This window comes from Sorex araneus, chromosome 5, assembly GCF_027595985.1.
Source record: "Sorex araneus isolate mSorAra2 chromosome 5, mSorAra2.pri, whole genome shotgun sequence".
In the NCBI taxonomy this organism is placed as follows: Eukaryota; Metazoa; Chordata; class Mammalia; order Eulipotyphla; family Soricidae; genus Sorex; species Sorex araneus.
This window is the reverse complement of record NC_073306.1, coordinates 4999606-5012577: the sequence shown is the minus strand read 5'-3', so window position 1 is coordinate 5012577 and position 12972 is coordinate 4999606. Positions and strand designations below refer to the sequence as shown.

The 12972-nt window shown below is 56.7% G+C and overlaps 1 protein-coding gene across 4 annotated transcripts in view; it reads right to left on the bottom strand.

The window, feature by feature from the left end:
• DISP3 (dispatched RND transporter family member 3) overlaps positions 1-12972 on the bottom strand; it is a 49428-nt gene that overhangs the window by 22269 nt on the left and 14187 nt on the right. For all 4 annotated transcript variants that reach the window (XR_008630195.1, XM_055138291.1, XM_055138292.1 and 1 more), the window contains exons 2-3: positions 8750-9815; positions 7450-7669 (exon numbers count right to left, since the gene is read on the bottom strand). Coding sequence is in view for 3 of the 4 variants with exons in the window: in XM_055138291.1 (XP_054994266.1) it covers positions 7450-7669; positions 8750-9812 (1283 nt within the window). In the remaining variant the exon portion in view is untranslated. The remainder of the gene's footprint in view (positions 1-7449; positions 7670-8749; positions 9816-12972) is intronic.

Sequence of the window (12972 nt, the reverse complement as noted above, 5' to 3'; positions counted from 1 at the left end):
TGATTAAACCGGAAAAGGAGAATCGGCTCTCTTAAGTGCAGAAAGAAAGAACAGACAGAATCCAATATTCAATACCGAGTTTTAAAATAACTACCAGTGAATTAGGAAGAGGAGGGAGCGTCCTTAACCTGATAAAGGACAGGTAGAGAAAACCTTGCCTGCTTTGATTAAGGGTAACGAAGGGATGTTCATTCTTATCACGGCCACCAGCGGTTCCAATCAGAGCAAGCAGGCCAGGAAAAGGAGGAAGAGGCAGCCACACTCGAGGGAAAAGTTAAACTTCCCTTAGTAGCAGAAGACTTCCTTTACCAGCTGCAACAGAGAAAATCCAAACCGACCCCACCCAAGCCCTGGGCAAGAGAGAAGGGAGCTTGTCCTGGTCACAGCACACAGAATCGATTTTATTTCTAAATGCTAGTGACGAACAGTGGGAACCCGAAAGCATATTTAAATCCCATGGACAGTAACACGGGCTCCAAAACAAAGGCCAAGCGGACAGTGCAGGTTGGACACGCCACGCTCAGAGCAGAAGACTCAACGCCAAGAACAGTTCTCAGGTTGTCCCGATTAAGGATTTCAGCACGATTTTATTATTTTGGCTTTGGGGGCCACACAGCGGTGCTCCGGGCTGACTCCTGGTGCTGCACTCAGGGACCGCTCCCGGCGGGTGGGGGGGGGCTCCGAGGGCCATATGGGATACCGGGGATTGAATCTGGGTTGACCATGTGCAAGACAAGCACCCTCCCATTGTACTCTCGCTCAGGCATGACTAAGATCCCCAAAGACTTTTTTTTAAAGAATGTTCTGATTTTATTTTATTTAATTTATTTTTGGGGGGTCACACTTGGCGATGCACAGGGGTTACTCCTGGCTCTGCTCTCAGGAATTACTCCTGGCGGTGCTCAGGGGACCATATGGGATGCTGGGAATCGAACCTGGGTCGGCTGCGTGCAAGGCAAACGCCCTACCCGCTGTGCTATTGCTTCAGCACCGCCCCCCCTCAAGACTTCTTATCTGGAGAAATGGACAGATTCTAAAATTCATGTGAAAATGCAAAGGATCTGAGATAAATAAAACAATTTTGAAGAGGGCAGTGCCAGAGAGAGCGGCACTCCACGAACCCAGGGCATGACCCCAGGAGCGTCCACTCGCAGTCTCCTCCCCACTGGACAGGAGGGCTCTGTCGAAGCCGCCAAGGCAATTCACTGGGGAATCCTCCTTCCGGTGAATGAGAGAAGAATAATGGGACGTTCATATAAATATATAACTTCAGGGGCTGGAGCGACAGTACAGCAGGGAGGGCGTTTGCCTTGCACGCCACCGACCTGGGTTCGATCCCCAGCATCCCATATGGCCCTCCAAGCACCTCCAGGAATGATTCCTGAGTGCATGAGCCAGGAGTGTGACCTGAAAAGCAAAAATAAATAACAACAACAACAAAAAAACCCAAACTTTATGACACCTAGGAAGATGAACTCAAAACATCACAGAAGTAAATACAGAACTCGAGCGATAGCACAGCGGTTGGGCGTTCGCCTTTCATGCGGCCGACCCGAGTTCGATTCCTCCACCCCTCTCGAAGAGCCTGGCAAGTTACCGAGAGTATCGAGCCCTCGCGCCAGAGCCTGGCAAGCTACCCGGGCGTATTGAATATGCCAAAAATAGTAACAATAAGTCTTTCAATGAGAGACGTTACTGGTGCCCCCTCGAACAAACTGATGAGCAACGGGATGACAGTGATTTTTTGGTGGCGGGGCACCATCCAGTTCTCAGAGACTACTCCTGACTCGGTGCCAGCAGTGCCCCCTGGGGAAGCTTGGGCGAACCGTACGTGGTGCCAAGGATCTGCCGACTACATGCCAGCCTGACCTCCTGTACGATCTCCCCAGCCCCAGAACTCAGTTTTAAAATGGGCAGAAGACCTGAGAGGACGATTCTCTAAAGAGGCAGAAGAGACGTAAAGTCAATGCAGGAAAAAAAAAAGATTCTCCACGATGCTGGTCCTTCAGGGAGATGCAAAATATAACCTCAATGAAACACCAGAGAGAACGGCCCAAACGTCTGGGATGCGTCACACCGAGCTTTAAGCTTTAAGGTTCTTCCTCCCGGGAGCGGGAGGGGAGGGGGCAGTGGTGTTGGGAATAAGGAGAGCTGACTTTGGCCCTGCACGCAGGCACCACTCCGGGAGGGCCCTGAGGGACCAGACAGGCTGCTGGGGACACACCCAGCCCAGCCGTACGCGAGACAGGCACCCCAACCTCTGCACTGTCTCTCCAGCCCCAGCCACACTTTAAAGAGCATCTGAAGGAGCTGGCAACCGCATCCGCTGAAGGAGGGGACGTGCAAAGGCACAGCCAGGCGGCCAGCTGGGACGACAGTTGGGCAGTTTCTTAAAACGTTAAACACACACGTACACAGCAGCCAGCAGTCTCACTCCGAGAGATTTCTTTTTATTTTTATTTTGAGGCCAAACCTGGAGGTTCTCAGGGCTTAGTCCTGGCTCTGTGCTCGGGGGGACCATATGGGATGCCGGGGATCGAATTCAGGCCAGCCGCGTGCCACGGAACTGCTCTCTGCTGTACGAGGGGCTCCAGCCCCTCGCGCCTAGAAAGTTCTCGCAGAGAGTCAGTCAACCTCCACCCTCTGCCTGCCCGTGGGCATTCACGGAGCTCTGCCTGCAAGGCTCAAACCCGCAACCCAGTGATCTAATGATCTAACGACTGCTCAGTGGGTGAGCAAAACCGTGGCCTTCGTCCCGGAACACGACTCGGCCTCTGTAAAGAACACAGTGGTACATGCCACAACATGGATGGCAGGCAACATCACGCGGCAGCGCAGTCACACCGAGGGCGCACGGCAGGTGATGCCCGGTATATAAAGCCCCGAGAATGACAAGGCCATCTGGGGGGACGGAAAGCAGGCGTCATGGCCGGGGAGGGGGCAGGGGGAAGAGGGCGGAGTTTATTCGGGGCTCAAGGAAACTTGGTGTGGACGGACACAATCCATTTTCTTTTTAAAAAAATTTTGTGTTTGGGCTACACCCAGCCAAGGGTTCCTCCTGGCTCTGTACTCAGGGACCACTCCTGGTGGGGCTCAGGGGGCGGTAAGGGGTGCCAGAGGATCAAACCCAGATCAGCCGTGTGTAAGGCAAACGCCTTCCCCGCTATCCATTATCTTAATTGTGAGGCAGGGCTGGAGGCTTATACATGTGCCCAAATTAACCAAACTGTCACTGTCACTGTCATCCCGTTGCTCATCGATTTGCTCAAGCGGGCACCAGTACCGTCTCCATTGTGAGACTTGTTACCATTTTTGGCATATCAAATATGCCATGGGGAGCTTGCCAGGCTCTGCCGTGCGGGTGAGACACTCTCGGTAGCTTGCCGGGCTCTCTGAGAGGGTCGGAGGAACCGAACCAGGGTCGGCCCTGTGCAAGGCAAACGCCCTACCCACTGTGCTATCACTCCAGCCCAAACCAAACTGTAAAGAAGATATTTACAAGCCCCAAAGCAAAGAGGTTAGCTACCTTGTTGAATTAAATGGATTAAGTCACCTTCCATGAGAGCTGACAGCTGTAAGGTCCACTGGTCACTCATTTCTTTGGCCAGCAACGGCCTCCCGGGCTCCAGGCCGTCTCAGATGTGGGTGACCGAAAGATCCCGAATGAAAATGCTCACTCCAAAGTGCAACAGGCGCAGAGCAGACCAGTGGTTCTGCCGGGAACTCCTAATGAGTCAGACGAACATTCCAGAATATCTGCTGGGTGGCGGAGGAAGACTCCCATAGCCGTGAGAACCAGAGGGCCGAGAAAAGGGCGCCCCAAGGGGCCAGGGATGCAGCTTTCTGGTGGAGGCACTGGCTGATTCTGAATGTTGGCAGGAATTGAGAGTTTCGGCGGAGCCTGGCAGAGGAGCAGCACGGAAGTCAAAGAGCTCCTGGGCCAAGCACTGGTGCTGGCTGGGCCGGGAGGCCAGAAACCTGAGCAAAGAGCCTCCGAAAGCGCAAAGTGGAGGTTCCTGTCTGGGGCTTCACCCAGCGGTGGTCAGGGGTCTCACTCTGGGTGGTGCTAGGGGGGCTGTAAGCGGTGCCAGGTTAGAAAACGGGGTCAGCCAAGCAAGCATTAGGCTCCCTGCACACTCTCCGGCGCAGAGTGATAGATATTTTTGTTTTTGTTTTTGGGCCACACCAGGCGGTGCTCAGTGTCAACTCCTGGCTCAGCACTCAGGAATCCCTCCTGGCGGGGCTCAAGGGACCACGTGGGATGCTGGGGGTCCAATCCATCTGGCAGCACACAAGGCAAACTTCCCCAGGGCTCCAAAAGGGATTATTTTACCTCTCAGTGAAACTCAACATATTTCCCCGTTGTCCACTCGGCCTGCCGCTGTAGCGTCTCTCTAGCCCCAAAGGTGAAACTTTTTCTAGCATTTCTTTTTCTTTACTTTGCTTTTTGGGTCACACCCAGCGATGCACAGGGGTTACTCCTGGCCCTGCACTCAGGAATTACCCCTGGTGGTGCTCAGGGGGACCCTATGGGATGCTGGGAATCGAACCCGGGTCAGCTGCGTGCAAGGCAAATGCCCTCCCCGCTGTGCTATCGTTCCAGCCCCTTTCTAGCATTTCTGAGTGCAAGGGATTAAAATTTGGGACCCACTCAGACATGAAGCCCTGCAGATTCCATCAGGCTGCTGAGGAAAAGACCACCTTCTGTGGGCTACAAACCAATCTCCAGTCTGGGTCATTCCTGGGTCTCGGGTTACGGCCCAACTCTGAGGAGTGAAGAGAAAGACAAACTCCCTCTGGGGCCAACAGCCTTCTCTGGACCTCTGCGTTTTAAATACACACTGTTCATCACCCAATAAAACACAGGCAGGACCAAATGCCTAACACCAAGCTAAAGTCCAGACCACGGGTCCCGTGTACGCGGAAGGTTAGCGGGAAGAGATGACCGATCAATTGCAGCTGATATATCCTAGGATAGAGAAAGCAATGTGGACAAAAGGAATAAAATGAAGACGTCCACCAGAGTTTTCTTTCAACAGAGCACAAAAAAGCACGTGAGAATTCTCAACAGGAAACATGAAACTTTACCCCCGAAACCTCCACAGACCTGAAAAGGAGATTGGACTCAACAGGAGGCAAGGCCAATGAGCTGGCATATCAAAATTAAAATTAGAAAAGAAAAACATCTAGACACTGAGACACAGCGTCAGAGCCAGGGCTGTGTTTTGTATAAAGAGAATCCAACAAGAATAGGGACAGAGAATGAGGTAGGAGCAATATTTGAACAGATCCCTAAATAGCTTCAATTTAGGGTATTTGGATTGGCTATTTGATCCAAACTCCAAATATCAGAGCGAGATAAATCTTTAAAGCAGTCAGTGGGGAAAAAAAAAAAAGACAAATGTTCTAAAAGGCAACAAAGAGATTTACACTTTGCTTTCCCACAGAAATGATGAAAAGTCAGAATACAATGAACTGATATATTTAAAGCACTGAAAGAAAATAACTCCCAATTTATAATTCCCTATCAGCAGAAATATACTCTAAAAACCTAAGGATGGCCAGAGCGGTAGTACAGTGGTGAGGGGAGCAAGTAGCTACCTCAACCCGATCCCTGGCACCCCATAAGGTCCCCCAACTTGTCTAGGAGAGACCCCTGAGCACAGAGTCAGGGGGAAGTCCCGAGCACAGCCAGGTGTGACCCCCCCCACAAAACAAACAGAAAAGGAAGTAAAAATGATTCCTAGTCAAACAAGATGGGGAGTTTAGCACCAGAACCATAATGAAAAATACAAAGGAGAATTCTTCAAACACAGGAGAACAATCCCAGAGAGAAATGTGGAATGGTAGAAGGTAATGAAGAGCAACAGAAAAGGTAAATATGTAAGTAAGCATAAATGAATTCGACTCCATAGAACAACAAGGCTGTGTCTTTGGGGGGTTAAAATGTACACAAAATTAAAATGCACGCACGAAAAATGCAAAAGGCTGAAGAGTTATAAATGCAGTCACTGTTGGGAGAGCCAGGTGTCATCAGGAAGCAGGAAGAGCGATCATTTTAAAAGGTGCGCTAAGCCCGGATGCACATCTGCCATCTCTCAGGAAACCAATAATAATACTAGAAAACAAGTTTCTATTAATCTGAAAGAAGGCACTGGAGCAAGCCTATGGGGCGGGGGGAAATCTTGGTTGTCACCACGCCTGTCCCTGGGGGAATGAAGTGGGGCTGGGGGAGAGAGGCTGTATGAACGAGGATGGGGATTCTGCCTGAGCAACTCAACACTGCAGGCAGAGATTAACCACTGATACCCGAAACTCTGAAGGTCCTTCTACAACCAGCCCCTCTGACTCCAGAACCCCAAGCTTTACATCTCAAAGGACTCCATCCACCCACCCACCTCCTCAACCATCATCCACCTACCTGCCCGCCCACCCACCATCCACCCATCCGTCCCTCCATACACATACCCACCCACCCATCCATTCACCCACCCATCCATTCATCCACCCACCTACTCATCCATCCACCCCCCACACCCATTCATCCACCCACCCACCTACTCATCCACCCATCCTTCCACCCACCCACTCACCCACCCACCCATCCATTCATCTACCCAACCACCCATCCACCCGTCCATCTGCCCATCCACCACCTACCAGTACATAGATCCATCCATCCATCCATCCATCCATCCATCCATCCATCCATCCACCTATCCCTTCCACTCATACCCCAATCAATCACCACTCATCATCCATGTATCTGCCCATCCATCCATCCACCCATCCATCCATCCATCTATCCATTTCTTCCTCCACCCACCCTTCCAGCCTGCTGTCCCTCCATCCCTCCCTCCATCCCCAGACATCCTCGCCAAGGAAGCCCTGACTCTGTGCGGGGAGCTGGGCCTTTAGAAACCAGGAACAACTCCAGGCCTCCCAAGCCAGGCTCTACGGACGCACAATGAAACCAGAACCTTTCCCAGACTCTCAAGCACGAGTCAAACACCTGGCAATCGGGCAGGACCGGGAGAGACCCAAGATTCAGCACTTCCCCCGCGCCCCTGGCGACTCGGATGCTGTTGACTCAAGGACTGCTCTCTGAGTGACACAGGATCCAATGACTCCGACAGGAAGCGACAAGTGTGATGGTGAAATTATAGTTCAGAGGTAGCAGCTTGCTGAAACCCCCACAACTGAGTGGCTGGGATCCGAACCCAGATCCATCTAACTCCCAACCCTTCGTGTTCCCGGCACTGCCACCTGTCCGCACAGCTTCTTCCTAAGCCGGAAGAAAGGTGTCCTCGGGGAAAGGTGTGGGTGTGTGTTTGGGGGGAGGGGGCAGGAGAAAGAGAAAAGCAGTGCCAGGCACTCGATCCTGACCTCGCACAGCAGCTGCGTGACCACCCCGGGGAGGCACCCACCCCGTGTGCCCGGACCCATTACCTAGTGGACTGCTTGGCCAGCATGGCCACGTAGGTGACCACGAAGCTCTGAAACTTGGCCCGCTGCTCCTCCCAGCGGTCGTCCACCGAGTAGTAGTTGGGCAGCGGCGCCCCGAACAGGATCTCGCTGCGCAGGAGCGAACTCTTGAGGTTGTCTGCAGAGAGGCCCTCGTCCACGTACCAGTAGAACTCGGGGTGCGTCATGGCCAGCGCCAGGGAGCCTGCGGAGGCGGCAGCAAGAGTGCGGGGGAGTGAGACACAGCCCCGCCCCCAAGAGCCCTTCCTAGAGCTGATCCCGCCCTTTCTGCCCAGCTCCGTGCAGCCTTCACTAACCTCCCCCTGGGCAGCCTCCAGCTGTCCCAGTGGGACCAGAGAATGGTTCGGGGGAACTTGGAGCTACCCCAGAAAGAGGACTTGCAGTTTTTATCAGGTTGACTTTCTTTCTTTGGGGGGGGGGGAGTGGCCAGGAAGGGGCGTCCCAAGCAGTGCTCAGGGTGTGCAGGGCTTCCGGGCTGCCAGCAGCTCAATGCCGGGGCTGGCCGGACGCCAGGCTGCGCGGCCGGCGATGCCAGGGGATAGCCAGGCGACTCTGGAAGTATTTAGGGGCTGCTGGGGCTCACGTGATGGTGCTCTGGGGACCACATGGTGCTGGGACTTGCACCGAGGTGGGCCACATGCAAGGCACGTGTCTTGATCCCTGTACTCTCTCTCTCAACCCCCTTCCCTTTGAGCCTCCCCTAATTCCAACGCTCAGTTGCAAATGAAAGGCCCCGGGGCGCTGGAGTCATGGCCTTACTGCGGTTCACTTTTCAGTTGTCTGGATGTTGGCTATTGAAATGGAACAATGAGCCGTTTTCATATTAAATCCAAGGTTAACTCCTACGGCTCCATCTTCTCATCCCATTCCTGCCTTCATCTCCCTAGACCCTTGCCCTCCTCACCCGCCAAAGAAGGCAAACCCACGCCCCGCCCCAACCCTGCGCAAGTGCCACCCACTAGCCCCCTAGACCCTCCCGGGTCGTGGGCCACTCCAGCCTCTCCCCGCCCCCCGCCTCCTGGGCGAGACCCCAGCTTCCCTCTTTCCAACTTCACGTCCCAGCCCCAACCCAAGCTTCCAGGAATCCTTCGATGCAGTGTGCTCCGCCCCTTCCTCGCCTCCCCTGCAACCCATCCCACTCTCACCCCTGCTCCCAGTCCACCTTCGCAGGCTCGCTCTGACTCTGCCCTACAACTGCCTTCCAGGGTCCCGCCTGACTCGGCCCGGCTCGAGACCTGCCCCCGGCCCCCCCAGGACCCCTCACCCCGGATGTCCGCCAGGTCCTGGCCCATGCCGTCGTAGTAGATCTTGCCGCCCCGCTCGGTGGGGAAGAAGTAGGTCATGAGCGAGCTGGGCGGGGAGCAGTAGGAGTAGGAGCCCAGGGGCAGATCCTTGAGCACCTCGTGGGGCTTCCAGCAGAACTCCCGGAAGCCCGGGTGGTCCATGATCTTGCGCTCGATCTCGTGGATGGTGACCAGCCGCTCGCTCGTGAAGATGTTGCGCTCCGCGTCGCCGCGCGCCAGGAAGATGAGCTCGATGCGCCAGTGCGCATGCGTCTGGGTGTTGGCGCTCACAAAAGAGCGGGAGTAGTCCCAGTGCGAGGCCCCGCGGCGTGCGCGGCTCTGATTGGCTGCGGCCACGGCGGGGGGCGGGGTGCCAACTTGGCGCCGCCCCTTCGGGGCTGGAGGAGGGCGGTTCCTGGGGGCTTCACTCCGGTTGGCCGCCGGCTCTGCCGGGGGCGGAGCCTCACGCCGCAGACGCCTCTTCCGATTGGCCGCTGAGTCCCGGGCCGGGCCCTCCGGGGCGGCTCGCGGGGCCCGCGCTGCCGGCCGCGTGCGGTTGCCCAGGTGCAGCAGCTGCAGCTGCTCGGAGATGAGCCGCTGCAGCGTCTCGGACGTGAAGTCGGCCAGGTCGCGCCGGTTGCGCCCCCAGGATCCAAACTGGGACTTGAGCGCCAGCGCCAGGGCATCGAAGCGCTGCGAGGCCTCGTGGTCGCGGATCTCAAAGGCGTTGTAGGAGATGTCGATGTCCAGTGGCGGGTAGGAGAAGAACATGAAGGCGGACAGGGCCATGGGGATGCTGCAGCCCAGGAAGAGGACCAGCCCGGCGCAGCACGGGTTGGTGAAGGCCCAGCCCAGGGTGCTCCAGAAACCCGAGGCCGGGGGCCGAGAAGGCAGCGTCCAGCGGCGCCAGCAGCACTGCGCCCCCGCCCCAGCTCGGGGCCTCGGCTTCCGGGCCTTGCGAAAGGCCTCGCCCGTGGCTTCCTCCTCTTCCTGATCCTCCTCGAGCCATAGATCCTGCAGCAAGGGGTCGTCCTCCGAGTCCATACCCTGCGGAGAGGGAGAGGGTCAGAAGGGAAGGGGGGAGAGGGACGGTGCCAGGGGCTGCAGCGCCCCCCCCCCCCAGCCCCAGGTCCTCACTCCGCCTGCACACATCAAATACAAGCCTGCAGTGGGATGGCCTCCAGCCGACCGGGAGCCAGACCCACTCCAACCCTGGGTGCACAAACCAGAAAGGGAAACTTGGCTATCCACCACCCACCAGCCAACCTCTCCCAACCAAGCCCCGGCTTTCAAGGCCCCAGGAGCTGGAGAAGTGGGTTCCAACTGCAAATGAAAGAGATGTTCTTCCCCGCGGAAGGGCTATTCCGGAGGAATTTTGACTCTGATTTCCCCATTTTTGCAGCATTTTAGAATTCCGGGCCCTTGCGAGCTGGAACTCCGCGGCAATCAATTTTATTTAACGAGCAACTATAAAGTACCTTCCCGAAGTGGCAGGGTAGATGGAAATGAACCCGCTCCTTGGAACGAGACGCGTCCTGGCTTGGAGCCTGGCAGTGTGTCTCCGAGCCAGGAGGCCAGCCTCAAAGGAGGCCCCTCTGAAGGAGCGGGCCACGGCCGCCCCCCGCCACGGGGCTTAGGGTCAAGGGTGGAAGCACATTGCGGGCGGTGGAATTCATCGGGTGCCACATAAACCGGCCTCTGGGCTCCCCTGGGGGCTGTCTGTGCTCAGCCATTTGCCGGTGGGGGCTGTCAGAGCTCTCGAGAACTCGCCACGACTCTCCGCCCCCTCTCGGGGACGCAGCAACTGCGGCCACTGTTTGTCAGGCTCGGGCCACTTAATATGCAGCTCCAGCAACGTCAGACCTTGGGACACGGGCAGGGCCAGGCATCTGTCTCCCTGACTCGGGCGGGAACAGCAGGAGGGCCTCGCCGGAGAGGGCGCAGGGCAGCCCGAAAACCAGAACCGAGGCAGGGTGTCCTGAAGGCAGGAGACCTTCCCGGTCTCAGCACCGCCACTGTCCCCCCCCTCCCCCTCGTCCCGCCTGCCCTCTGTTTGGACGGGGAGACTCATTATCCCGTTAGACGCCAGGCAGGCAGAGGAGGAAGCTAATTATGCCGGAGCTGGCTAATTAATGCTGCCGTTCCCATTAACACTCTCTCGAGCACCGCGTTTCAATGAGATGGTCTGTCCGGGAGGAGAAGGGGCCGCTGTCAGCCCAGAGGAAAGTGAGGAAGAGAGGACAAGAAGAGGAGGGGACAGAGACAGAGAGACGGGACGGGGGGCAGGGGAGAGAGAGGGGAAGAGGGGAAGGGGGAGGGGGCAGATATAACTAGACAACTGGGGGAAGGGGAGATCAGAGGGAGGGAGGGCTCGGGGCGGGCTAAGAGCAGAGCCCTGCCGGGAGGCGCTGGACATCCCTGTAGTCCTCGAGGTTTCCCAGGGCTGGAGAGAAAACAGCCAGGAACACACTGTGCCTTGCAGGCTGCCGGGCTGCGCCGGACCCCCAGCGTCGAGCCCACCGGGAGTGATCCCTGAGCACACCAGGGGTGGTCCCAAACACAAAGATGGAGAAAAGAGGGACAGGCCCCGAGGTGGGTGGCGGGCAGCCCGCCAGGCCCGAGGTATTCGCAGGTTCTCCTGTGCGGTGCCCCTCTCCCTGTGAGCCTGTGTGCAGAGGGGGCGGCCGGGGCCTGCCCACCCCCGCAACTCCCAGCATCGGGAGAGGACGCTGAGGGTGACGGGGTGCAGACAGCCAGCGCCACGAGAGTCTCCCGAGAAACCAAGCGCAAGCATCGGCTGCAGCCCACCCGACCAGGAGCACTGTTTGCCGGGCCTGGCCCAGGATTCCAGCCCACAGCGATGATGGGACTCTGTCCCCTGCATCCCACGGGGATGACACTTCCTCCCCAGGAGTCCAGCTCTGAGGCCCCTTTCAGACTCGTGCACAAGTGTCTCACGCCACCCAGATCTCGGCGCTGCCCTCACCGCCGCCCCCCTCCCCCGCCCCGACACCGACTGCCTAGCAAAGTCCTTCCCTGCTACTCTCCCGCCCTGTCCTCCCCTGACCAGGGTCCACGGAGCCGAGCCCGAGGCAGGCTATGGCTGACGGGAGGTAGGGGCGAGCGACAGGCTGATGGCACAGTAGACGGTGTCACAGTTTCACTGGGGGCCAACAGTGATGATACGGGGGCAAACGGAATGAGATACACCAGGGACGAGGGCGCGGGTGGGGTCAGTGGGGCGCGGAAGGCTCGAGCACTGACGACACGGGGAGGAGTGTCTAAATCAGTGCTCTAGATTCCATCACTAACGTGTTGGAATAATAGATCTCGTGATCTAGATTCCACTGGACTGGAGCGATAGCACAGCGGGGAGGGCGTCTGCCTTGCGCGTGGCCGACCTGGGTTCGGTTCCTCCGAGCCTGGCAAGCTACCGGGAGTATCTCGCCTGCACAGGCAGGCTACCCATGGCGTATTCGATATGCCAAAAACAGTAACAACAAGTCTCACAGTGGAGACGTTACTGGTGCCCACTCGAGCAAATTGATGAGCAACAGGATGACAGTGCTCCAGTGCTATTTTATTAGGATTGTCATGAATCTCTATTAAGGCACCGCGGTTCGTGCTAGTTTCACGCATACATCTTTCTAACACTATTTCTGCCCCCAGACGCCCTCTTCCCTCCACCAAGGTCCCCAGGGCCCCTCCCGTTCAGCAACCCCCACCCCCAACTCAGTCTCAGGGAATAACTACAGTCCTGCTGCCTTCAGCCACTAGTTGATCCCTCTGTGCATTATCTTTAAACCTGTCATTTTCTGGGTATCCGTCCCTTGGAAAAAGTGCTGTCACTTGTTATCAGGGAAATGCAAATCAAAACAACAATGAGATATCATCGCACGCCAGTGAGAGCCGCATCTATCAAAAGTGGAGAAGCCATGGGTGGCGTGCGGGGGTGTGGTGAGAAGGGCACCCTCCCCGCTGCTGGCAGGAATGTCGACTGCTCGGGCCCGGCAGAAAGCAAGAGCAAGACTTTCCCAAAGGGCCGGACTAGAGCTCCCTGAAGACAGTTCCGCCCCCCCAAAACACAAACACAAACACAAACACAAACGCCCTCCTAGGGAAGGATCCGTGCAGCGCGGCATCCGGCCCAATCGCCCGGCGACGGAGACAAGCCAGATGTGCAAGGGCTGCAGATGACAGTTTC